Raw genomic sequence first — 27,677 nt, forward strand, 5'->3', positions numbered from 1 at the left:
TTGTTCCGAGGCTACATGACTGGCCTGAGACAATCCACGCGCTGACCTCGTTGACCAGGAAGGCGAATTAGCCTTTTGTGACTAAATCTACGGCGGCGGCACAGGGTCGTGCCTGCCCCATGTGGCAAGGGCATATGAACCTTTGCGTTGACTCCACAAGAATCGTCAGTGTTTTGGGAGACTATAAAAGTTGATTATAGCATTTGGGTTGATTTTAGAAATTGAAATAGTCCTATATCATATGATTAATCATGCTAGTATTTTTCTATGTAGTATAACCATTGGTTTGATAAGGACATCAAAGAGGTTAGCTATAATAGGGTTTCGAATTTTCTATTTGGATGAAATTCATTTTGGCTTTTAAATTTTGGTCAAAATTTCACAAGGTTTGAAAACTTTGATCCAAAATTTCTCCTGTATTTTTGCGAGGATCCTAGCTTGAGGTGCAATGCTCAAGCTCCGTTTACACTGGCGTCCATTAAGCCCTTGTTTAGTTTAAAAAAACTTCCCAAAAAGTGCTACAATAGCCATCACATCGAATCTTGCGATACGTGTATAGAGCAATAAATGTAGACGAAAAAAACTAATTGCACAGTTTGGTTGGAAATCGCGAAACGAACGTTTTGAGCCTAATTAGTCCATGATTGAACACTAATTGCCAAATAAAAACAAAAAATACTACCGTAGCCTAATTTCAACTTTTCCCCAACTAAACAGGCCCTAAGAATAGATCTATTTCGTGAGTACAACAGTCTATTTTATAGTGTCACCACTCACAGTACTCTGCTTTCCTGGCCACTATGAGAAATATTTTTACATGAAAACTTTAGAGAAGTGGTTGACTAGGCCATAATTTTGTGAACTTTTCTTTTTCTCACTTTCTCAACGAGGATGAATAGCTCACTGTCTTTTGGAATTGGATCTCAAACGCGATAAACATAAACCTGTCTGAAAGCATATAGGCCTCTAACTCGGTTTTTTTACGATTAATACACATTTATGAAAACTAGCATGGGGTAACTCATATGGCTCCATTCGCTGGTCTGAAACTTGGCTGAAACTGGCTAAAAACATTGTTCCGACTGAATTGTTGTGAGAGAAAAATATTGTTTCGGCTGAAAAAAAAAGTCAAACAAGCCAAATATGGGGTAAGCCGAACAGGGCCAATAAAGCCCAATGATCAATGAAACCCAAAGCCAAACTCAAGATATAAATTGGAAGGGTTTGGACTTGATGAAGTGGCCAACGAGCCTGCTTTTTGTTCCCTGGATTTCATCACGGAAGTGTCCTGGCAAAGGAGAAGCCAAAGCACGACATGTTCATAGATGTCAGTGCAAAAGTTGGGTTCAACACTCTTGATACACATTTTTTTCCTTCACTTTCACAAAGCTCTCTCCCTATATCACTACTGATCAAATATCTGAATAAGTTACTGCAAAATAGTAGTATTCCCTCTGTTCCTAATTGTAAATTATTTTGACTTTTCTAGATACATAAATTTTGCTACGCATCTAACTACATATTATGTCTACATAGTAAAAATTATATATCTAAAAAAGATAGAAAGACTTTCAATTTAGAATAGAGGGTGTACTACTTTAGCCAAATGATTTTTTTAGTTGGTTCTACTTGCTTAAAGTTTTGATTGATAATTTGGTCCATCTTGTTTATCTATGTTACAATTCTTAAATTCCATAGCTGCGTAAAAAATAATTAATCTAGGAAGCCAACGATTCAGATGAAATTTCAGCTGGTTTTAGAATGATCATGTTGTTAGTTCAGGATAGCATATGCCTTTCATGCGGATGGGCAGATTGATTATAGGATTCTTATGGATGGCTTGATTAGACGGTAGGATCATGCTCTTCACGGCGAGGCAAGATGTGTGTTTTCTTCGCAAGGTTATAAGACCAAGGACATGGAGCACAAGGGCCAGTTGTACTCTGCGTCCCCTTTGCACTCATTGATCTGATTTTGGTCCCCATATCGGTGTTGATGGACTATTACGTCCATATATCGATGTTTTTTTTTTGAAAAAGAGAATATTTTAGCATACAAAAATATATTGGCACTTGACTTATTCTCTGTATTTATTCTGTGATGACCCTGGTGTTTTTGACCAAGTTGGTACTTTTTTATATTGATTTAAAAATGTTGTACTGATAAATTTGATGTGAGGCTTTCTCTTTGTAATTTGATTGTACATAACTATTTATCCTAAATGTTGGATGTTTGTTAGCTTTCAAAATTGATATTTTGGTCATACATACCCATGGTTGCAGCATCCTTGTGATAACCAGATAGCTTACTAAATATTTACTCTTATGTTTTCTTCCGTTCATATTTGATATGAGAGACAGTGAGGAGCAATATATATGACTATATGACAGAGAGAAAGTGCAGGGCTTAATGTGGTCTAAGACTATTTTATTTAAAACTGCTATACAATAAGCATGTGTTTGGTTTCAGGGTTCAACTGGATTAGACTAGATCAGCTGGCTGGCCAGCCCACTCACGGGATCACTGTTCACGTGAACAGTGATTCCAGACAGAACAGTATTTTTCTTTCACAACAATCAGCTGGAATAGTGTTTTGTTTATTTTTCAGTCCTGCCGAACAGGCCCTAGCTAGGTTGGGTTTAACCCATCGTAGAATATTCCTAGAAGATACGGGCTCGATTGTAAGCTCAAAACGAAAAAACGGGCATGACTTAATGGAACATTCCAAGTGCCTGTTTAGTTCCTAAAATTTTGTAAAATTTTTCAAGATTCTCCGTCACATTGAATCTTTGGACGCATGCATGAGGCATTAAATATAAATAAAAAATAAAACTAATTACACAGTTTAGACGAAATTCACGAGACGAATCTTTTAAGCCTAATTAGACTATGATTGAACACTAATTGTCAAATAACAACGAAAGTGCTATAGTACCATTTCAAAAAAAAAAAAATCGGCAACTAAACCAGGCCCGAACTCAAGTGAAATCTACGAAGCAAAGCAGAGTCCTGCTGTATTTCAGATTCTCACTCCAACAGTGGATTTATACATCAAAGAACATATGAAACTAGTGAAATCAATGAAGCAAAGCAGAGTCCTGCTGTATTTCAGATTCTCACTCCAACAGTGGATTTATACATCAAAGAACATATGAAAATATGTTGACCGCATGGTCAGCATCCCATCTGGACGAGCAGTTTTTTTCGCTGCTGGAGACCTGGCTGCAACGTGACAGAATGGCACGCCCCATTCCCCAGGCAGGCCTCAAAAGATCTTGAAGCTCCGGATGGACGCCGGCAGCGCCCAGCCGCCGCTCCCTTCCTCCCGCGCGCCACGGCCGCACTCCCCGCCGGCCCTCCTCGCCGCCGCCGCCGCCGCCGCCGCCGCCGCGGCGCGCGCGCTGGCGGCGCAGTCGTGGTCTGCGGGGAACCTGTGCTTGAGGCACACCTTCCGGCCGCAGCCCTTGCAGTGCTGGGTGTTGGAGAAGGTGAGCTGCTCCTTGCACCGCCGCGCGGGGCACCGGGGCTTGCGCTTCTTGGCCGGGTCGCAGCGCCGCGACTGCGCGTGCGCCGCCAGGATCTCCCGCTCGTCCTGCCCCGGAACCAGCCTCTCGATGGCGTCGCCGCAGTCCGGGCACACGACGACGGTGCGGCCCTGGTCCGCCGCCTTGGCGCAGCCGTGGTCCCGGTAGGTCCGGTGCGCGGCGCAGAAGACCTTGCCGCAGCCGTCGCAGTCGAAGGGTAGGAAGTCGAGCTGGTTGCAGTCGGGCTCGTCGCAGTGCGCGCCCAGGTTTGGGAACGCCTCCGTGCCCCGCCGCGCCATTATCGCCGGTCGGTCGCCGCCTCCTCTCTCCTCTCTGCCCTCGATCGGCCCGCAGATATTTTGAACAAGTGTGAATCGGATCGCTGGTTTCTTGCTGCGTCCGCGATTGATTGCGTGATGAGCGAGCGAGAGGCGAGACGACGGGGTAGATTTATAGGTTGGGCTGGCCGGCTGCCGGTGTCGCTGTTGCCGACGCGGAAGCGGAACCGTTTCGCCATTCTTTCTTTCGCGGCAAGAAGAAGGCGGGTTCCGAGTCCGGACAGGTCATCGCGCGCGTTGTTTTGCCTTGTGCTGGCGACTCTCCTTCTGGATTGGCCGGGTCTCCTCTGGAGGCGGCTTTTCTTAGCCGGGGCGGTTTCCGTTTGATTTGTTTTTTACTCGCGAGGCGAGCGTGTCCGCGTCGGCCGTGACGTGGCGGCCGCGGCAGGATGGGGTAGACTTTGGTCGTATTGGTGGGTCATTGTGTCAGCGTCCCAGGCTTTTTTTAAGTAGTGTGCCCGCGCCGCGTCTCACGAACAACACTCTCGACCTACCTTTTAAACTTTCATATAAAACAGTTGCAAGATTAAAAAAATAGATAAAACACTTAAAAAAAGCGTCTGAAATATTTACGAAAACGTCTGAAATTTTTTTTAAAAACATTGCAAACAAATGCGACGTACAGACGAGACACTTGTAAATATACGTATGAAACACCTGAAATCACTTGAAACATATGTTTGCAACGTGCATATATATGCAACATCCATATCTACTTTTACAACATCGAGATAAAACACTTGCAACATATATCTGGAACAAATGAAACATTTAGATCATACACTTGAAACATACGTGTATAGTCATTACAATATGTGCACCATCTTAATCTACTTTTATAACATTAATATACAACACTTGCAATAAATATGTGAAACACTTAGAAACATACTCCTGCAACATGCTGTTCTCACCTTTCTTCTTCCGTTCGACGCAACAAAGAGCGGGGGAATGGCCATTCCGGCAAGCCAGCAACCGAGGATGGTAGCGCGGCCTGGTAGCAGGTAGCTGCGCCTATGCCTGGCCTGCCTCTCTTGGCTGCCTGGCCTAGGCGCGGTGGAGAACGAAGCACAGCATGGCGCGATAGGGGGCAAAGGCGGGAATGGGGTGCGCTGTGGGGGATGGCGGCGGCAGCACGCCAGAGTGGGCCATGGCGTGGCAGAGTGGGGCGGGCGGCCTCGCTATGCGACGCGGAGTGGGGAGAGGAGCGCGGAGCAGCACGACATGAGAGTGGATGCAGCATCGCCGCACTGGGGAAGGCCGACGAAGAGCCTCGCACAGAGAAGGGATCAGACCAAGAAGCACTATCTTTTCCTTTTTGTTTTTTTTTTTGGAGAAGCAGACTGGCGAGCGGCACTGGATAAGACAGAGTGCGGAAGGCATAGTGCGGTCCGGTCCGTCGGACTATCCGTCCGCACGTCCTACATGGAGCATTACCGTTTGCTAAATCTCGATGGAAAACGACCCCAACACCCTCGCCAAACCCAATCTCTAGATTACTGAGCACGCTATCACGTGTACCTTTAGAAGTGGTGAGTGGGATTCGCTCACCATCTAGGACCTCCTGACACTTCCTGTGTGTCTGATGAGACAATTGCAAAAATGAGACTCGAAACATTGGTCGTTTGCAGATTTGACACTGGACTCACATTCATAGACACAGATGGACCCATTTATCATCCACCCGAGTGTCAACATAATCAAAGAAAAAATCTTTGGAGTCCCAAATATCCAATTTTCTCGTGTCTGATTCTTCTCATTGCAGCTGCACGAAGAGCTTATAGAGGGTTGGTCAAGCTCGGCGTCTTCGCAGACAACGTCGGCATGAGATGTTCACGACGTCTCTGAGCGCGTCTCGACAGAGTGAATTGGGGAGGCAGAGAAAGCTAAGTCGTTGCATGTGAGGACCAGCATGGTAGCCCCACCGGGTTAGAGACTGTTGTGGCGTCGTTCTCATTGGATTTACACTTCTTGGAGAAGGGGTCCATGGGGAGAGTTGGATAGGATAGGAAAGCGAAGGGATGGTTTGAGATGTAGTGGTAGAGGGGGTGGGTAGCAGTGGCAGAGCTTGAAGAGGATTCAAGTAGGAGCCAACAATATTCAAGTTATCTCTAGTGTCCAAATCTCTAAAACTCCCTAAGCATTAACTATAAACATCATTAAGAAAAATCAATTCCCAATGAGGGCATGACCCAGTTTGGCCTCCATGTAGCTCTGCCGGTGGTGGTTAGGGATCAAGACAAAAGACTCATGAAGCGGGAGGGATCGACAGGGCTCGTTCAATGATTTTCTCCTTGCCAATGGGCCCCCTACCAATGTTGATGTGGCAAATTAAAAGATGAAGAACCCAATTTAGATTTTTTTTTTTTGCGTATCATACCTATTTTGAGTGTCTATATTATTATAGTGAGCCGATTTAGACATCTAAATTTTCATATGCTATTGGAGTTGCCCTTACCTCTCAGCCACAACTAATTTTTAGTGTCATCAATTAAGGTTTTGCTTCCAACGAGGGATCTATATAAATCCGACAACGGTGGGAGTGGCTCAAGCTGGTTGAATTGGGGGTAGCAAACTGATGATGGGAGTGGATTCGATGATAAGGAGGCATCCAAATACGTTCACGTGCCCTTAAACTCGGCTTGATCCGCTTATTTTTTCATCCGGAACAGTGTTTTTCTCTCACAAATTCCTCCAACATTTCTCCAAACCATCCAGATTCCTCCAGAATTCAGACAAGCGAACAGGCCCATGAGGTCATGAGTGATATATATGAACCAAGTACCTATATAAGTAGACCCATATAAGTGGGTATTAGTTGTTGTTTTATGTCCACGATGCTAAAGTCTGAAGTGATTTATAAGATGACTCTCACAGCAAGGGAAAGAAAGGTACATAAATTAATATTTTTTATTTGATATGTGCAACCCATAAAGACATGGTACTTCTTACTATGAAACTAGTGTAAAGCCTACTTGCACAATCCTTATAGACTAGTTTAAGCGACTTATGGACTACTACTCGTTGTCACCCGCTCTTGCTTATCGTTTTAGGACTTTGATCTAAGTATGAAAACCAGGCACAAAAAAAGACCAACTGTGATCAGGGAACTCATGGTTCTGAGATAATATCAAACTCTTTATTGGCAACAGTACTCAAGTGACCTACTACAATTACAACTGCTTAAGACCTTATTGGTAGCCTAGATTTAGCTCAGTCAGGCTTGCAGGATGCACCTGAGTGGCTGAGCCTGGCTCACCAGACATCTAGATGTAGAAGTTGCTCGTATGTTTTTCTACACCAAGTTGCTCGTATGTTTTTCTACACCAAGGTTCTACACCATGGTCTCTTGCCAGAAAACACGGTGCATGATGCCGTTGGGGACATAGATCGAGCAGCCTTTCGACAAGCAAGATTACGACGACGTCTTCACCGCAACATGACAGGTATGGGTGGTGTCCACCACCATCAAGGTAATAATCACCGTGTACCTGATGATCCTTATGCTAAGATTAAGTTCACAATACTATATTTTTTGGGTCATTATGATGCTGAGGGATATCTTGATTGGGAGATGACAGTAGAACAAAAGTTTAGTGCCCACCTTGTGCCTGAGCATCATAGAGTTCGACAAGCTACTAGTGAGTTTAAAGATTTTGCCATTATTTGGTGGAATGGGCTAGCTGCACAGGATGCTTTACCTGGTACGTGGGAAGAACTTAAGGTAGCTATGCGTGATCATTTTGTTCCCCCTTCTTATCATAGAGACTTGCGTAAGAAATTGATGTATTTAGAACAAGGAGATAAATACGTACATGATTACTATGGTGAGCTCTAAAAAGGATTGATGCGTTGTAGTGTTGTGGAGGGGAACAAAGATGCCATCTATCATTTTTATTTGGGTTTGAGGCATGAGATTTAGGACATTGTTGATTATAAAGAATTTAACAATGTCAATCAGTTGTTTCAGTTTGCTATGCTTGCAGAAAAGGAATTGCAGGGGCGTGAACAGCAGAGCAAGAGCAAGGTCAGCACCACATACACGCCACGCTCGGCACCATCTTCAGGGCTGACCAAGCCAACCACTTTTCGGGCACCTCCACCAGCGAGCAAGCGACCAACAGCCTCTGGAGTTTCTGCTACACCTAAGGCACCTCCCACACGTCTTTTAGATTTAGGTAAAAATTCTTTGCAGGTGCCTACCAAGAGTGTCTCATCCATTGCATCGATGGGACGCACTTCGGGCATTCAGTGCCACCGCTGTCATGGCACTGGCCATGTGCAGAAGGACTGCCCAAGTCAGCGGGCATATATTGCTACAGAAGATAGTTACATCAGCACCTCTGACATTGAGGATAAAGAAGACCGAGATGCAGATGAGGAGGACGGCGAAGTCCTTGGTGATGAGGCCACGGCATCCTATAGGAGCATCATTGTACAACGGGTGCTCAGCTCACAAGTCCAGCAACCTAAGAAGCTACAACGCCATAACTTGTTCTAGATTTTCTTCGTCATCAGCAACCGTCGAGCATGTGTCATTATTGATGGAGGTAGCTGCAACAATTTGGTGAGTTTTGATTTAGTCAAGAAGCTTGGCTTGACCACACACCCACACTTGCGTCCATACCATATTCAGTGGCTAAATGATTCTAGTAAAGCAAAGGTAACACAAACTTACAGAGCTTTATTTTTCATTGGTTCTTATGCTGATTCTGTTGATTGTGATGTGGTACCTATGCAAGCTTGTTCACTTTTATTGGGTCGTCCTTGGGAACATGATAATGATTCTACACGCCATGATAGAAGTAATAAATACACTTTTGTGCATAAAGAAAAGAAAAATACTTTGGTACATTTGACACCTGCTCAAATTGTATAAGCTGATAGAGAACGCACTGCTAGTTTGAATGATATTCAATTTGAAAATCAACAAGTTGCTAATTTTATTTTCCCACCTAAAAAGGATAAGTCTACATCTATTTCTAAGGCTGAGGGAATTAAATTGAAGGGTGGTGTTATGCTTGCAACAAAATGTGACTTTGCTGAAATTTCTGATGATGATATTTGTTATGCTTTGGTATGCAAACGAGCTATGTTTTCACTTGATGATATTGTTAGCTCGGTGCCTCCTGCTGTCACTAACCTTTTGCAGGACTATGAGGACATTTTTCTAGCTGAGATACCCCCGGGGCTGCCACCTATGAGAGGAATAGAGCATCAAATTGATTTGAATTCTGGGAGCAACCTTGCCCAACCGTGCTACCTATCGAACCAATCCCGGGGAGACTAAGGAAATTCAGCGGCAAGTCCAAGACCTTTTTGACCACGGGTATGTACGTGAAAGCCTTAGTCCTTGTGCCGTTCCTATACTTTTGGTTCCTAAGAAAGATGGAACTTGGCGTATGTGTGTTGATTATAGAGCCATCAATAATATTACTATTCGGTATCGTCATCCTATTCCTAGGCTAGACGACATACTTGATGAGTTGTGTGGTTCTATAATTTTCACTAAGATTGACTTGCGAAGTGGCTACCACCAGATTAGAATGAAACTTAGAGATGAATGGAAAACTGCGTTTAAAACCAAATTCAGGTTGTATGAGTAGTTAGTTATGCCTTTTGGTTTGACAAATGCACCTAGCACTTTCATACGCTTAATGAATGAGGTTTTAAGAGCTTTTATTGGTCATTTTGTAGTAGTTTACTTTGATGATATATTGATTTACAGCAAGTCTTTTGATGAACATATGGATCACTTACGTGTTGTTTTTAATGCTTTACGTGATGCACATTTATTTGATAACCTTGAGAAGTGCATCTTTTGCACAGATCGAGTTTTTTTTCTTGGCTATGTTGTAACTCCACAGGGAATTGAGGTTGACGAGATGAAAATTGAAGCCATAAGGAGCTGATCGGTTCCCCAAATCGTCACATAGGTGAGGAGTTTTCTTAGTCTTGCAGAATTCTACCACCGCTTCGTCAAAGATTTCAGCACCATTGCTGCCCCATTGCATGAGTTGACGAAGAAAGGGGTGGTGTTTCATTGGGGAAAGGCACATAAGGAGTCCTTTGACACTTTGAAGGACAAGCTTACACACGTACCATTGCTGCAACTTCTAAACTTTGGTAAGACTTTTGAGCTAGAATGTGATGCTAGTGGAGTTGGCATTGGAGGTGTTTTGATGCAAGATGGTAAACCCATTGCTTACTTTAGTAAAAAATTGCATGGTCCTATTCTTAATTATTCCACGTATGATAAGGAATTGTATGCACTTGTTCATTTTTTAGAGACGTGGCGTCATTATTTGTGGTCTAAAGAATTTGTTATTCATTCTGATCATGAATCGCTTAAGTATCTTCGTTTTCAAAATAATCTGAATCGTATGCATGCTAAATGGGTTGAATTTATTGAATCTTTTCCTTATATTATCAAACACAAGAAAGGGAAGGATAATGTGATTGCTGATGCTTTGTATAGAAGATATACAATGTCGTCCCAACTTGATTGTCGGATTTTTGGTCTTCAATCAATAAAAAACAATATGTGCTTGATCCTGATTTTAAGGACGTGTTGCTTAATTGTAGAGAGGGACGTGCATGGAATAAGTTTATGATCAATGATGGGTTTTTCTCTAGAGCTAACCACCTATGCATTCCAGTTGGTTCTGTTCATCTTTTGTTGTTGCAAGAGGCACATGGAGCGGATTGATGAGACATTTTGGTGCTAAGAAGACGGAGGAGGTACTGTCCACACACTTCTTTTGGCCAAGGATGAGGCGAGATGTAGAGCGGTACGTGGCTCGGTGTGCCACATGTCAAAAAGCTAAGTCGCGGTTGAACCCACATGGTTTGTATATGCCTCTTTCTGTTCCTTCTACTCTTTGGGTTGATATATCTATGGATTTTGTGTTGGGTTTGCCAAGGACTAAGAGGGGGAGGGATATTATTTTTATGGTGGTTGATCGTTTTTTTTAAGATGGCACATTTTATTCCTTGTCATAAGAGCGACGATGTTGTTCATATTGCTGACCTTTTCTTTCAAGAAATCGTTCGCTTGCATGGTATGCCTTCTACTATTGTTTCAGATCACGACGCAAAATTCTTGAGTCATTTTTTGTGCACGTTGTGGAATAAATTGGGGACCAAGCTGCTGTTTTCTACAATATGTCATCTCCAAACTGATGGGCAAACTGAGGTTGTGAATCGAACATTGTCCACCATGTTGAGAGCAATTTTGAAGCGTAATTTGAAGATATGGGAAGAGTGTTTGCCGCATGTGGAGTTTGTATATAACAGGGTGGAATATTCCACCACCAAGGTAAGTCCTTTTTAGGTAGTATATGGTTTTAACCCCCGTGCTCCTATTGATCTTTTGCCTTTACCTACCACTGAGAGAATACATAGTGATGCTAGAGAGTGTGCTGATTTTATTCGTAAGTTGCACGAAACAACTAAAACAAATATTGAAAGAATGAATGAAAAGTATAGAATTGCTGGTAGTAAAGGTAGAAAAGAGATTAAACTTGAACCGAGTGATTTGGTTTGGTTATATTTGAGAAAAGATAGATTTCCTAAGCTGCGTAAGTCTAAATTAATACCAAGAGCAGCTGGTCCTTATAAGATAATTGAGAAAATAAATGATAATGTCTACAAATTTGAGTTGCCACCCGAGTTCGGGGTTAGTCCCACCTTTAACATTGCAGATTTGAAACCTTATTTGGAAGAAGAAGATGAGCTTGAGTCGAGGACAACTCCATTTCAAGAGGGGGGGATGATGAGGACATCACTTTTTTGGATGTACCCGCTGATCCTCCAACCGTCATGCAAGGTCCAATGACCCGGGCTCAAATGCGTCAACTTAATTTAGAGGTGAGCTCGTTCTTAAGCGATTCTTTTTATACTTTTGAGAATAGACTACTATCTAATGATGTTATCTTGCTTAGGAACATTGGAGAGGGTCATGAAGGACTTAGAGGACGTGGTGGAGGTGAAGATGACCAGCAAGGCCGTCCAACAGGATTTCGAGTCTGCCTCGGCCTTTAGGACTAGTCTGCCTTAAACTGGTCACCCAGGATGCATCTGGACTCTGTTTTCAATGATCCACATATGGATGGAAAGCTAATTTAATAAGGAAGCCAATCCAAGTATTTTCACATCAAAAGCTATTCAGAATCAATAGGAATCATGGTCACAAGTTAGTGTTTAGAATCTGCCAGGGTGCTGCGACACCGTCTTTTGGTCCGTTGGACCATGTATCGAGTTTGGGCCCATTAGGGGCGCGTCCAGGGGTCTTGCATGACCCTAGAGTATTCATAAACAGCCGCCACCCCTCCATTAGGGTTTGGGTTTTGCTTAGATTATTCTGTCAAGAACAGTTTCGTCGTTCATCGGTTTGTGAGACCCCAACTCTATGAGATTAATTATTTATCTGCAATTTGGTTGTGTTCTTTCTTGTTCTTACTTGTGTTCTTCGTTGCACAGGTAGGGATTAGCCTTCTTGGCAAGGTCAACCTGGTCCGTGACTTGGTTGATAACTAGAGGAGCTATGGTGCTAAGATTGCAGGGTTTGATCTTTTGATCTAAAGCCGAATCAGTGTGTCATTCACCGCCACACCGATAGTTACATCTACCTGACAGAAGATCAGGATCCTCGTTTCTATTAAGGGATGATGAGGACATCACTCCTTCAGATGTACCCACTGATCCTCCAATCGTCATGCAAGGTCCAATGACCCAGGCTCGAATGTGTCAACTTAATTTAGAGGTGAGCTCGTTCTTAAGCGATTCTTTTTATACTTTTGAGAATAGAATACTACCTAATGATGTTATCTTGCTTAAGAACATTGGAGAGGGTCATGAAGGACTCAGAGGATGTGGTGGAGGTGAAGATGACCAGCAAGGATGTCCAACAGGAACCGGAGGCCCGGTCCAACATGATTTTGAGTCTGCCTCGGCCTCCAGGACCAGTCTGCCTTAAACTGGTCACCCAGGACGCATCTGGACTCCGTTTTCGATGATCCACATATGGATGGAAAGATAATTTGATAAGGAAGCCAATCCAAGTGGTTTCACATCAAAAGATGTTCGGAATCAACAGGAATCGTGGTCACAAGTTAGCGTCCAGAATCTGTCAGGTGCTACGACACCGTCTTTTGGTCCATTGGACCATGTATCGAGTTTGGGCCCATTAGGGGCACGTCCAGGGGTCTTGCATGACCCTAGAGTCTTCATAAATAGCCATCACCCCTCTATTAGGGTTTGGGTTTTGCTTAGATTATTCTGTCAAGAATAGTTTCGCCATTCATCGGTTTGTGAGACCCTAACTCTATCAGATTAATCATTCATCTGCAATTTGGTTGTGTTCTTTCTTGTTCTTGCTTGTGTTCTTTGTTGCACAGGCAGGGATTAGCCTTCTTAGCGAGGTCAACCTGGTCCGTGACTTGGTTGATAACCAGAGGAGCCGTGGTGCTAAGATTGAAGGGTTCGATCTTTCGATCTGAAGCCGGATCGGTGTGTCATTCTCCACCACAACGATAGTTACCTCTACCTGACGGAAGATCGGGATCCCTGTTTCCATTAAGGGATGATGAGGACATCACTCCTTCAGATGTACCCGCTGATCCTTCCAACCGTCATGCAAGGTCCAATGACCCGGGCTCGAATGCGTCAACTCAATTTAGAGGTGAGCTCGTTCTTAAGTGATTCTTTTTATACTTTTGAGAATAGACTACTATCTAATGATGTTATCTTGCTTAGGAACATTGGAGAGGGTCATGAATGACTTAGATGACGTGGTGGAGGCGAAGATGACCAGCAAGGACGTCCAACAGGAATCGGAGGCCCGGTCTAACATGATTTCGAGTCTGTCTCGGCCTCCAAGACCAGTCTGCCTTAAACTGGTCACCCAGGATGCATCCAGACTCCGTTTTCGATGATCCACATATGGATGGAAAGCTAATTTGATAAGGAAGCCAATTCAAGTGGTTTCACATCAAAAGCTATTCGGAATCAACGGGAATCGTGGTCACAAGTTGGCATCCAGAATCTGCCAGGGTGCTGCGACACCGTCTTCTGGTTTGTTGGACCATGTATCGAGTTTGGGCCCATTAGGGGCGCGTCCAGGGGTCTTGCACGACCCTAGAGTCTTCATAAATAGCCGCCGCCCCTCCATTAGGGTTTGGATTTTGCTTAGATTATTCTGTCAAGAATAGTTTCGTCGTTCATCGGTTTGTGAGACCCCAACTCTATAAGATTAATCATTCATCTGCAATTTGGTTGTGTTCTTTCTTGTTCTTGCTTGTGTTCTTCGTTGCGCAGGCAGAGATTAGCCTTCTTGGCGAGGTCAACCTAGTCCGTGATTTGGTTGATAACCAGAGGAACTGTGGTGCTAAGATTGCAAGGTTCGATATGAAGCCGGATCGGTGTGTCATTCTCCGCCACAACGATAGTTACCTCTACCTGACGGAACATCGGGATCCCCGTTTCTATTACATGGGCTACTTTTTATGATCTTATCGCCTGCTAGTTATTTTTCAGTATTTCACAGGAATTCAGAACACTGCTAAAGACGACTACCAATCCTGAATTCAACAAAGAACTTACACTCTGCGGTTCTTGTTATTGGTAAGGTCTGATACTTGGTTGGTCGATTTGGTGCACCTATGTACCGATTTCATCCATACATATTTTATTTTATTTTTTGCCAGGTGCACAGGCACTTGATTTGGAGGTAATCCATTGGGTGTAGGGATTCAGTAGGCCGGATCAGTTAGTTCTGTCAGGAAAGCCCTTTACCATGCTGTCGTATTAGGCGGTTTTTGTCGTATGTCTAAAAACGAATTATCGTTGTGCTAGAGTGCAAGATAAATAAAGGATCCTACTTCATTTTGGTTGCTTTGGGAGGTCTGCTATCAGATATAGCACCTCATATCATGTTCAGGCACTAATATGTTGTGCAAATATAGTGTTTCTATAACCCTGAGGGGGCACATTTTCGGACTCTGCTAAATTGAAATCATGTGATTTTAGGTAGTTGCCTGTAATTTTGGTGTACATATAGGATATGAGACATGGATGAGAATCCAGTCTATCATGCTTTTGATTTTTGTTGAGTTAATGTGTTGTTTTTTATTTTGGAGCTACAAAATTTGCAGATTGCAGATCATCTTTTACCTGTGGATATGCCATAGGGCATCTTACTATGATTAGTTTCAGGCACGGTAAGCATGGAACAACTCTTTTATCTTCCTCCATGCATCGTGATATTATTTTTCCCTAATGATTCGAATTTTTCAGTTTCTGACTCTGTCTAATATGTCATATGTGCAAGATGATATTATTTTCCCCCTAATGAAATGAATGCCGCACATGCATGTTCAGTGGTGCACCTCTTTCAGCTCTGTAACTGAAGACAGTATGGCTACTGCACATCTAGTCCTTCAAGCTTCAGGTAATAAACCACACCCTTGTATATTCATGTCCTCTTTCTCAAAAAAATTCTCCTCAATCCATTATTGCAGCTTTTATTTTCCTAATGCAATATATTTCTCAAGCAATTGATGTATTACATCTGTTCAAAAGGGATCAATGACTTTGTCGGTCACTACCAATCGTGCTATCAGAGTCGACAAGCAGCTTCTCATTTTTGAGGATTGAGGTGACACCTGATTTCATAGAGCTAATTTTATACAAAAGTTCCATCAGATTGAAGGTCATTTGTGTTTGTTTTCTTCATATTCAGTTCGCTCAATGGATTATAATATACAGCACTGTTAGAATTCCATGGGGGTGATCCGATCTTGATGGACTATTCATGACCAACGGTTTTTCTTACTACCACATGTTTTTGTTATGGTTCCATTGTCTTATGTGATTCATCGTAATTAAAAGCTATTTATAGTTAAACTAAAATTATATAGGAGTACAGACAAAGATGGCTTAACCCCTTCCCCTCTTGAGTTTCATGGATCAAAGTAAAGTGGTACATTTTAAAAAGCTATTTAGAGTTAAACTGAAATAATATAGACCTACAAGCAAAGATGGCTTAATCTTAGGTTATATATGCCATAGCCCTTTTAAGTACTAATATCTCCATGACCCCTCTACATCAGTTTGCTTGTGTCAGGTAGTTTAGTTAATAGTCCCCGAAGATCTGCTCTACGTTTTACCCACCTACCGTACCTTCTTAGTTAGTTCCTTTATACTTGGAATGCCACCTTGCACCACAGGATCGCAACTTGATTTTTGTTGTTCACTCTTTCTGAATTTGCTGGCTAGTTTGCCAATTTATGTACTTACTGATCATTTCTTTCATTTCCAGATAATATTTATAAGCATAGGTGGATGATGCAATGAGGCAATGCAGAAAAAAACAGACGATGGGACTTACAACTACCTTACATTAAGAGTTCATTCCTTTCCTTTTGGAGAGATTAGGTACCGGCTGAAGTCACATCTCTTCTTTTGTTCCGGTTGTGCAACCTATGAGCTAAAAGGAGGAACTCTATTCCCCTTTGTTGATTTATAAGTATAAATCCACACGTTAGTAGTATCAGTACGTTCGTTTTTGTTTCAGAAAGGAGTATTTCTTCCCGCATGTGTTGGTGGCGCTCCGATCTTGAAAAAAATATATAGACACGTTTACATCTACGATTGCATTTCTAGCTGACTGCTGACGCGCGCGAGGGCGCGCATGATGGACTAGTACTGTATATGGTACCATGGACGAAGTTTGGATTGTTAACCAAGCGCAATAAGCGTGCGCCTGTCGCTGAGCTAGGCGAGTCTCTTTCGGTGCTTCACTGCTTCAGAGCTACTCTCACAAGTCACAACTCAGCTCGGTGGCGCCGAGCCGCCGAGGCCGACGGATCACCTGCCCCAATGAGGTCAGACCGAACTCACAACTCTCGCAGCAGTCAGCACTAGCCGCATGCGCCATGGTTATCGATCGTTTTTCAGGGCAAGTGCCGGGGACGCACGGCCTGGAGGAACGGGTATGGCAAGGATGCATCCGACGGCACGACCCCATGTGCACAGTGCCGCAGACCGACAGGCCACAGTGTTCCTTGCAGTTGCGGCTTGGTGACGCCTGACGACGCGCCAACGGCAGGAGCAGGCAGGCAGGCGCCCCTGCCGTGACGCATTCGCCGCTGGCCAGTTGCCAGAATGCCAGGGCCACTGAACCATAGCCTCGCTCGGCACGCCCGGGGCGGCGCCGAGAGCGCTCGTGCACGGCAAAGCCAAAGCGCTTTGCTTGGGAGCGACCCGCGCCCCGACGTTTGGCCAAAGTGCCGTGCACGCGCGCTCGTCACCAGTCGACGACAGACACGCCCCGGTGGTCTCGAGGCTCAAGGGTACGGCCACGACGCCGCCGTCCGTCCTTTCTCGTTGGTCAAACACAGCACCTGCCAACTGCCATGCCCATGCGAGAGGCAAACGCATTCACGCCGATGGACGACGGCCGAGCTACCAAACTTTTTCACAAGCGGTACGACACCCTGGTCATGGCGAGAAAGGTGCCTGCCTGACGTCTGACCTTTTGGTCCTCGTCTAGAGGGTCCAGAGTGACCGAAACATACAGTCGCAGGGGTCAGCTCTATATCGTTTGCATCACAGACACACAGGCTCGTTGTCATTGGCTCCATCCCACTCTTCTTTACGGTAGACTTTACTACCACTTCAGTACGGAGTGCTGTACTGTATGAACCAAGTCAAAGTACTGAAATCTCACCTCCCATCATTGCCCGTCCCCGTCACTTAGGGTTAGAACTAGACAACCTAGCAGAAGACGAGCAAAAAGGTTTAATAAATACTAATGCTACACATCACCTGACGACATACTCTCACGGCCCTATTGCAAACTCTTCCTTGCAACCACGTTCAAGGCATGGTTATCCAATGGAGAAACGCGGATGTCCGCAACCCCAAGTCACAGCATCCGTATGCTTGGACTCCAAACAAAGCATCGCAACGAACGGGTCCGTCCAGCCAGACACTTCCGAGCAGAGCACGAAGCGGCCGAGTTTGGTCAGCGAGCGACACGCACGCCTCCTCCGGGTCCCTGGCCTGCCTACTCTGACCCCCCTCGCTCTCACGCCGCCCGGCAACCCACCCCAGCGGCGTTGACATTGGATGACCACTGCACAGAGTCATTATTAACAGTGTCATCGCTTTTCTTTCAGATTCCTTTCTGTATCGAAGAATTTTCTGTTTGTTGCGTTCCATGATGAGGTGTGGTTGTGACTGACTGCAACTCTGCAACTATACCTAACCTAAGCTTCATGTGTTAGATTCCAAATCAATTCGTCTCTATCCTTTTCCTGTCCTATAAAATGACTTTTTATATGAGTTGGGACCCGCTTGATATGTAGAAATCTTATATAAGAGCTATACGATAACCAGTTTGATTTTACAGAAGAAACTTGGGAATATGAAAAAAAAATCACCCTGTTCGTTTGTTGGTTTCAGCTGGGCTTATTCAACCAGCCCACAGTGTTTTTCTCTCACAACAAACCAGCACCCACCAGCCCAAACTAGTCCAGAAACCAACCAGCGAACACGCCGTATATGAACACCTATACTAACTATACGCTCAAATACATGTAAGGCTATCTGAGAAATCCTAGAACACATTTACCAAGCAACACAGCCACACAGGCACAGCACTACCACTCAGGGTTTGTTTGGATTGGAGGAACTTTGGAGAAATTTTGGAGTCTATCGTTCCTCTGAAAAGGAAGTGAATTAGGGCGTTTGGAACAAGGGAAAACAAAATTCCCCTCCGGAGGAAAGGGTGTGAGCTTTGTGCATTTTGGAGGAAAAAAAAGCATCCACCTGAAATCAATGGAAATCTAGCGACTGGCGTGCCCTCTCTGTCTCTCATCATGTGGCTGCTCTCGCTTGCCTGTTTCTCTCTCCTCTCTTCATTCCTTTGTTTCAGACAGCCTAAATTTTCTGTTCCTATATTTTAAAATTTTGTAGTTTTTCACTTTTCATCGTACCTTATTCCTGTGTTTTTTTTCTATTCCTGTGTTTTAAATTCCTTCATTCCAAATAGGCCCTCATGTTCCAAACTGAATCTTATGTTTTCAGTATTAGACTTCATATTTGCTTCTTTCACATTGCAAAAGGTTATCGCCAGGTTCACCGCTGTTTTTCAAGAGAAATGGGTTATGCACATGTAGTCTACAGTATGTCAAAATTAAGGTCATACTTGAATCTCATAAGAAACATAAAAGAGGTAAAAAATTAAGAATGAGAAAACAATTTAATTTCAGAATAAGATTCTATAATATAAATATTTGTTAAAACCTTGCTATTTGGAGATTTTCACTTACAAATTTAATAGTCGCTGGGAGAACGAGATTTAAACAAGAGATGCACAAATAATAAATAAAAACGAGGCCATCTCAATCATGGGGCGTTGAGTAGTACTCGTAGGCAACATCGGAATCACGCAAGCGATGCGATGCGAAAAGGGTCGAGCTGCAGTAGAGCATTGCACATTTGCACTTGCACTTGCACAGGAGACGAAGGTTTGGCAGTTGCTCTGATTTGGGTCGAGAGAAAAATATTGTTTTTATAGTTGAAAAGTGGCTGATTTAAGCTGATAAGCTGGGGCCTTGTTTAGATGCCACCAAAATTCTAAGTTTTTTCACTCTCTTTCCATCACATCAATTTTTAGCCGCTTGTATGGAGTATTAAATGTAGGTAAAAAAAATAACTAATTACACAGTTTAGTTGGAAATCACAAGATGAATCTTTTGAACCTAGTTGGTCCACGATTGGACAATATTTATCAAATAAGACGAAAATAGTATTATTCATCGGGTTGAAATTTTTTCGGCATCTAAACGAGGCCTGGAGCGAAAAGTTAGAAAGAGAGGATGGCCTACACAAGGTAGGACACTGTGACTGACACAAAGGCAATAGACAGGCATGGCCTGCATGGCTCTATATGTCCATCTCAGTATTAAGTGCCTGTTTAGTTCCTAAAATTTTACAAATTTTTTTAAGGTTTTTCGACACATCGAATCTTTAGATGCATACATAAAATATTAAATATAAATGAAAAATAAAACTAATTACATAGTTTAGACGAAATTCACGAGATGAATCTTTTAAGCCTAATTAGACTATGATTGGACACTAATTATCAAGTAACAATGAAAGTGCTACAGTAGCGGCCTCAGAAAAAGGGTGAATTCCATTGCTTGTCCGGGATCTGGATCCGTCAACGAGTAGCCAAGTGCTTGTTTAGTTTCCAAAATTTTACAAAATTTTTTAAGATTTCTTATCACATCGAATCTTTGGACGCATACATGAAGCATTAAATATAAATAAAACTAATTACACAGTTTAGACAAAATTCACTAGACGAATCTTTTAAGCCTAATTAGATTATGATTGGACACTAATTACCAAATAACAACGAAAGTGCTACAGTACCATTTTCCAAAAAATTTCATCAACTAAACCAGGCCCGAGATGTTGTCAAAAAAAAAACGAGCAGCCAAGATCAACGACATCGCCCGCGTTAATCAGGAGAAAAGGAATACTACTCCTTTTCTTATTAAAAAATAATGGGACTTTGAAAAGGCATACTCATATAGTAGTAAATACTCTCTTCGTTAAAAAAAATACAATTCTAATACGGTGTCATAGTTTAGTATTATAAATTCAATCAATTATAAATAAAAAATATCAATATCTTATTATATTAAATACATATCATTAGATTAACTATAAAATGTATTTTTATAATAAACTACTTTGGAGCTATAAATATGAATAATATTTACTAGAAATTTGATCAAACATGAACTAATTAGGTTGGTACGTAACCTATAGTTGTATTCTTTTTTTTTTTTTTTTGGAAGGGAGGGAGTAATAAATTTTGAACCAGAGGACGGAATCCAAGTTCCTATTGCAAATGGCGATTTTCGCGCCCTGCTGAAGAGTGATCTACTGATACAGTGATATGTGATGTGATGGAATGGAAACACGCTTGTGTGCCTGAAACGAATACGATGTCATCAGTCGTCGAATGTGGACCATACCGCCGCCGAGGTCCGCGGAATAGGCCGGCCTCGGCCCGGAGGTGCGGGTGAAGCGGCCGCGGGGCACCGTCAGCCGTGAACGAGACTGTGCTTTGTGCAGTGCCGCCGGCGAGGAGCCACACTGACGCGCGCCGGTTTTACGTGATGACGGCGGAGATGGAAGCAGACAGACCAAGGGTGAAAAGGTGAAGAAAGAACTGGAAGAAGCATGCCTGGGCCTTGTTTAGATTGCAAATTTTTATAATCTGGACATTGTAGTACGTTTCGTTTGTATTTGACAAACTTTGTCCGATCATGGACTAACTAGGCTTAAAAGATTCGTCTCGTGATTTACAACCAAACTGTGCAATTAGTTATATTTTTTTACCTACATTTAATGCTCCATGCATGCGTCCAAAAATTGATGTGATGAAAAGAGAGTGAAAAAACTTGGAATTTGGAGGTGATCTAAACAAGGCCCTGATGCCTCCATCCGATGGCTTATCTCTCCGTGACAGGGATGAAGCAGGAGCGGCACAGCACAAGTTGGATGAACAAGCCAGTCACGGATGCGCCTTGCTACGATCCGGACGCAGAGCGCATGATGTGCCTCTCCTCTCGTCTATCTGCAATCATCAAACATTAGTGATTGGAGGTAAGTGATTGACAGTGTAGGGCCAGGAAGCATCAATGAAAGATTAGAGCGAGCACTGTAGATCAGAGCACAAAGATGGTTTCCTTTACTGATGGCGACACATGCGTGCGTCTCTCTCGCCCTAAACTATGGCTGGCCCGTCAAGGACACGAGCTGCCTGCCAGCAGATCAGGTGCGCGAGGGAGTACGGATAGAAGAACAAAGGCATGCTCTGACTTGCAAGCAACACCCAGCCCCGCCCGCGACCCGGTCGCTTCACACATCCCGTTCCGTGGCCCAACAGCTGAGCACACACACAGGGGAGAGGAGAGAGCATCTATCACTGTTCCAAAAACCATGGACGTTTTTCATCGTCGTCTCCCTCACACACGGCACAAATGTCTAACCTCGTGAACCTAAACCGAGCAATTTACATACAAAACATTCATCGCAACTGGACGTGGACGGTGACCGGTCGCCGCCTCGCCGGAGAGAACGGGGTTCAGAACTCGGCGGTGTTGCCGCACGACGAGACGCCAAGCTCGCGCTGCCGGCGCCGGAACGACATGAGCCCGTCCGACACGATGCTCCCGCCGCAGTCCTCGCCGTCGCCGCACTCCGCGCTGCTGCCGGTCAGGTCGTTGTACTCGCCGCCGTCCTCGTCGTCGAGGTCGCCCCGCATGGCGCGGAGCGTCTTGCGAGCCATCTCGCGCCGGACGCCGCCGCCCTCGCCGGCCACCACGCGCCGGAGCGCCCGGTCCGCGCCGGCCGCGCGCGCCAAGCCGCGGAACCGGAGGCTGCCGCGGCTCATGGCGTACATCGCCGACACGCACCACTCCTCCAGGTCCACGTTGTCGTGGGAAGGCGAGAGGATGATGGCGGAGACGGACGCCACGGCGCCCGCGTCCATGAGCGCGTTGCGGCCCTCGGCGCAGGCGGCCACGTTGCAGGCAACCATGAGCGCCAGCCTCCGGATGGGGCCGGGCTCCGCGGCTCCGGACGCCACGGCGAGCAGCGCCTTGGGCGCGCCGGGGAAGCGCGCGACCTTGGACTGGTTGACGGCTGCGAGGGTGAGGTGGTAGAGCGCCATCCCGGCGTCGCGGCGCGCGCGGGGCGGGTGGTGGTGGGCAGGGGACGTGAGCAGGTCCAGGAGCGGGGGCACCGCGCCCAGCACCCCGATGGCGGCGCGGTTGTCCTCGTTGAGCGCCAGCCCGAAGAGTGCCCCCGCCGCGTGCTCCCGCGCCTCGGGCGCCGACGCGCCCGACCGGAGCACCTCGACGAGCGCCGGCACCGCCCCCGCGCGCACGATGCGCACCTTGTTGGCGGGCTCCAGGGAGAGGTTCACCAGGGCGGCCGCCGCGTCCACGCGGGCGGCCGCGTGGCGCGGGAGCAGCAGCACGCGGCGCAGCGCGCCCAGGAGCCGCGGCGTGCACAGCGCGCGCCGGCGCTCCGCGCCCTCCCGCGTGGCCTCCCGCAGCGCGCCCATCGCCGCAGCCACCACGCCGTCGTCGTCCGCGTCCATCACCTTGCCCACCACGTCGTCCTCCAGCGGGTCAACCGGCGTCGCAACAGGCGGCTCCGCCTCCACCTCCACCTCCACCTCCTGGACCATCCCCCTCCGCGGCGCCGGCACCTCCTCCTTGTCCTTGACCTCGTCCTCCGCCGCGGTGATCTCCGAGGCCGACCCGTACGACGACGTGGACTCCGCCGGGGACGAGTTGGATGTGCTCGCGGCCATCACCGCCGCGCGCCTTGCGATGGTGGTCCTCACGGACTTGGCGGCCGCAGCCGCCGGAGGCATAGCGCGCAGCACGGCCAGCCTCGACGCCTCGGCGGACGGCGGCGCCGGCACCGCCCGTCCGGAGCGCGCGCACCAGGTGCCGATGGCCGCCTTGAGCGCGGCGTTAGGGATGAGGGTGTCGGCGCCCCCGGCCTCGACGCCCGGGGGCAGAAACGCGAGCTCCGCGCAGGCCTGGAGGCAGGCGCGCTCGAAGGTCTTCCCCGACGGCAGTATGACGGGGTCCGCCATGAGCGCGCCGGAGATCGGGCACAGGAACTCCTCCGGCACCGCCTCGGCCGGCCACGCCTCGGAGCGCGCGGGCGAGGCGGGGCCCGGCGGCGCGGCCGACGACCTGGACGAGGGTGAGCACGGCGCGCTGCCTCCGCCGCCGCCCGCGGCGCTGATGGCGCGGTGGAACGGCAGCTTCCAGCGCCGCGGACGCGCCGCACCCATGGACCGGTATGTACAGTAGTAGCTTAGCGACGGCGGCGGGGAACGATGGATGCTTTTGCTGCCATCTGCAGCGGGCATGGCTTTTGTTTTTCTGGGTGTGTGTTTGCCTGTTTGGTGCTTTTGGTGGAGCTTGGGGTGCTTTGTTCCGTGGCGGGCTTGACGGAATTCGCTTGGGCGCTCGGTCGGTCTCCGGAGTGTGTTTCGCTCCCGGGGCTGGAGCGCCGTTTGGGCTCGTTTCGCTGGGGGGTTTTTGGCTCGGTCTCGTGGCCTGTGGGGGCAATGGCGGACAGTGTGTGTGTGGTCGCGGTCGGCGTTGGTTGGGGGCAGATTGGCGCGACGGAAAAGGCGGCCGTGTGCGGCGGGTGCGTGCTTGTACATTTTTTTAGCGGTCGTTGGCTACGAACTGAGTTTGTGAGGTCACTTGAATGGGAAAACAGTGGCCGATTGGTGGAGCAACCACTATTATTCGTTTCCCTCAGCAACCACCTGTCAATTCTCCTACGCTCGCGGCGCGGCCGCGCAAGAACGGTGACGCCTGTGCTAGCGAAGCACTTGGTACCACTCGCAGCCTCCGTTGTTGCCCATCGGTGACGCTTCCCGTGCGATCGTTTTCATCCTCCGCCTGCTTCCAAACGATCCAGACTGAGACCAGGGCTGATGGGCTCTCTGTCATCTGAAGATTTTTGCCAGCTTGCGCTGCAAGTCTGCCCCCGGATCTCGACGTCCAAGTCCGAGAATTCGCAGGGCAATGATCGGGAGAGGCGGACGTGTGGATATCCAAGAGCCGACCGAGTCAAGGCAAGCAGCTCTCCGTCGTCCTCTTGGTCTCGGGTCTCCTCTCCGCGTCATGGATTATGCTGACGCTCGTCATGTCCGGGGGGGCGCTGGCGGGTGAGTCGAGTTGCAGCGCTTGCACACTATTCATCAGCTGATGCCTACTGTAGCAGAGCTCGCTTGGAGATAAAAACAACCGGTGTTTCTACTTGGGACCCAACTGTGGCCTGCCCCCGATGGGCGATTATTGCGAGGATCTTCCTCCCAATTAAACCGTGCTCGACAAACAAGCACTCACGTACTGGTTGCACGGTACAGCGCAAGTTCATACGGCCAAGTACAAGCTGTGCAAGCAGGTGCAAATGGTTCACGGAATTCTACAGCTGCGTTCATCGGCCAGTTTGGGGGCGCGTCGTCCGTCCTGGTCCATGCTTGAAGGAAGCTTCATCCTCCACCGTGCGGCCCCCAGCGGAACTCATCCGTTTCCTCCTCGGGCCTCGCCTTCTCGTCTCCACAGGGTCCTGCTGTGCTCGAGCCATGGTTCTGACCTGGACGTCTAGCCGGCTGGTAGCAGTAAAACGTACCACTCCGTAGTAGTACATGTATCGCCGTCCGATCGCTTTCGTTCCAGACTTCACTCTTCTCGCTTCGAAAGGGCCCAAGGCTGGAAACTCTGAAGGAAACCCTTGTCAGCGTCCGCGGCACCGGACAAACATTTCCACGTCCCCGCGCTGCTGCCGGACTCCTTGATTCCACTTGCAACTCCAGTGCTGTGAGAACCAGGGATTTCTTTGGAGTCCCACAAAAGCAGCCAAGGGCTTGTGCAGTTGTGCGCATGGCACGACAGGACTCGATGCAGCAGCGTGTGAATTGGAGAGTGGGCCGAGTCAAAGAATGCTCTCGTCAGGGATGCTGGAGCTTGTGTGTCGACAGCAGAGGCAGAACACGCCGTCAGGCATCAGTCAACAACTGTACCAGGGATTCCAGTTTTCATTGTGCAGCTGCTCTCCTACTACCACCTGTTCTCATTTTCAACCGAGACCTGCCTGCGTCTGCCGTTGATACGAGCAGCGATTGGATTCGTTTCCCCCAGGCCAGACCCCAGCGCTGTCCGGGACCGGGCCGCTTTGGTTTCGCCTTCGGGCCTGTTTAGATAGCGAATTTTTTTTTTGCAAAATGACACTGTAGCGCTTTTCGTTGTTATTTGGTACTTAGTGTCTAATCATAGTTTAATTAGACTTAAAAGATTCGTCTCGTGAATTTCGTCTAAACTGTGTAATTAGTTTTATTTTTTATTTATATTTAATGCTTCATGTATGCGTCTAAAGATTTAATGTGACCGGGAATCTTGAAAAATTTGGTATTTTGGAAGACAACTAAACTGCACCTTCGTCTTTGCCCGGGTCAATGCACTGCACACGTCGCTGATTTGATTTCTTTCTTGGCAGCTAGCCTAGCCTGGCCAGCACACCCACACCCTGCATCATCCTCTAATCTAGTAATCATACAGCGTGGCAGATTGGCAGGGCACCTCTCTTTTGCGGTTGTGCTCATGCTGATTCCGATGCGATTGCTGTGGATTTAGGACCGTCGCCGTGCCCATTGAATTTTTCAGTGAATTTGGTATAGTATTTAGGCCCAGTTTAGATTGCGAAAAATTTGGCAAAATGACACTGTAGCATTTTCGTTGTTATTTGACAATTAGTGTCCAATCATAGTCTAATTAGGCTTAAAAGATTTGTCTCGTGGATTTCGTCTAAACTGTGTAATTAGTTTTATTTTTTATTTATATTTAATGCTTCATGCATGCGTTTTCGTATTCGATGTGACGGGAAATCTTGAAAAATTTGACGTTTTGGGAGAAAACTAAACAGGGCCTTAGCACTAAGCGCCACATCACCATCCGCTTAATACCTCGCCACCGGTTTAAATGGGATTGCGTCATCACATCCGGCATTGTTCATAGTTGTAGTAAAGAAATGCCAAGTCAGAAGTGCTTACATCGGGGTACCTTACCCTCAGAACCATGGCTGAAAACAAGTTCCCGTACTTTGAACCAGCCAAGCCAAGTTTAAGTATTCAGGTTCAACCCTGTGGAAATAGTTTATACCAACCCCTTGTTAAACAACTACGTACATGGGGTACCAGTATCGCTGTACTTCGGCTGGTGAGTGCCCGCGAATTCGTTGCAAAAGTTGGTTCTCGTCTGTACTATTTTCCCAGCTAGCTCTCGTCTCTTCCGGTGGATAGCATAGCATTGTATTATACTCCATCAGCTGCTCTGCTTCTATCTAAAATAAACGGCAATCCATGTCATCGTATTAATCTTGTCTATACCAAAGTGTTTGCCGGCACTAATGGTGGGTGGGAGGGCAGTCTTTATAATTTGCTGACATCCTCACATCCAGTGTAATGCTGGTAGGCTGGTAGCAGATGTCGCTTTTGCAAACAATTCAGCCTGTTTGCTTCGTCGTATTTGGCTTATCAGCCATGACTTATCAACCAACGAACAGTGTTTTTCTCTCGCACCAAACCAGCCAACAGTACTTTCAGTCATGGCTTATAAGCCAAATCAGCCCAGACGAACAGGGCGAATGGCTCTTGGCTTGGCTCCTCACACAGTCAACTTTTGTGTGTATGCGCCCAATAGGCAAATACACATGTGTCCTGTTTCAGACTCTGCTGTCTGCTCAAACACACCACTTGATTTAACACGGACAGGTAACAAAAATCTTTTCCACGCACAGAAACCAGACATCTCTAACACTTGGCTTGATGTACTCCGGCGTGAAGCCTTGTGATGCTCATCCATCACCCTACGTTCTCGGCGCCAACGCAAAGCACTCATCCAATTGATGCATGCATCATCATCAAAGCCCACAACAGGGAGCTGCAGCCATGGCATGGGCATCGTTGAGCAGAGATTCCCATGCCATGATGGCGTATACTGTAGCTCCTTGCCGCACACAGGTAACAGGTGAAGAGGATCCGTCAGATTCCATCTGTGGAAATGGAGCTGCAACTGCAACCGCTGGTGCTCCACTACATACTCCAGCCTCACCGTCAGTCCGTCACCGATCAACTGATGATTCACGGCACGGCAGTGAGTGGTGATTATGGCATGTGTTGAAACCGGAT

General features: G+C 46.6%; 2 protein-coding genes across 2 annotated transcripts; both read right to left on the bottom strand.

Moving 5' to 3' along the window:
- Positions 1 to 3,072: 3,072 nt before the first annotated feature.
- LOC136546164 (zinc finger AN1 domain-containing stress-associated protein 17-like) lies at positions 3,073 to 4,089 on the bottom strand. Its single transcript, XM_066538134.1, has one exon. The coding sequence runs from the start codon at positions 3,821 to 3,823 to the stop codon at positions 3,266 to 3,268; it is 558 nt and encodes a 185-aa protein (XP_066394231.1). The 5' UTR covers positions 3,824 to 4,089; the 3' UTR covers positions 3,073 to 3,265.
- A 17,528-nt stretch (positions 4,090 to 21,617) lies between these two features.
- LOC136546165 (U-box domain-containing protein 39-like) lies at positions 21,618 to 24,345 on the bottom strand. The gene has a single exon (XM_066538135.1). The coding sequence runs from the start codon at positions 24,141 to 24,143 to the stop codon at positions 22,035 to 22,037; it is 2,109 nt and encodes a 702-aa protein (XP_066394232.1). The 5' UTR covers positions 24,144 to 24,345; the 3' UTR covers positions 21,618 to 22,034.
- Positions 24,346 to 27,677: the final 3,332 nt, after the last annotated feature.

This window comes from Miscanthus floridulus, chromosome 3 (genome assembly GCF_019320115.1).
Source record: "Miscanthus floridulus cultivar M001 chromosome 3, ASM1932011v1, whole genome shotgun sequence".
Lineage (NCBI taxonomy): Eukaryota > Viridiplantae > Streptophyta > Magnoliopsida > Poales > Poaceae > Miscanthus > Miscanthus floridulus.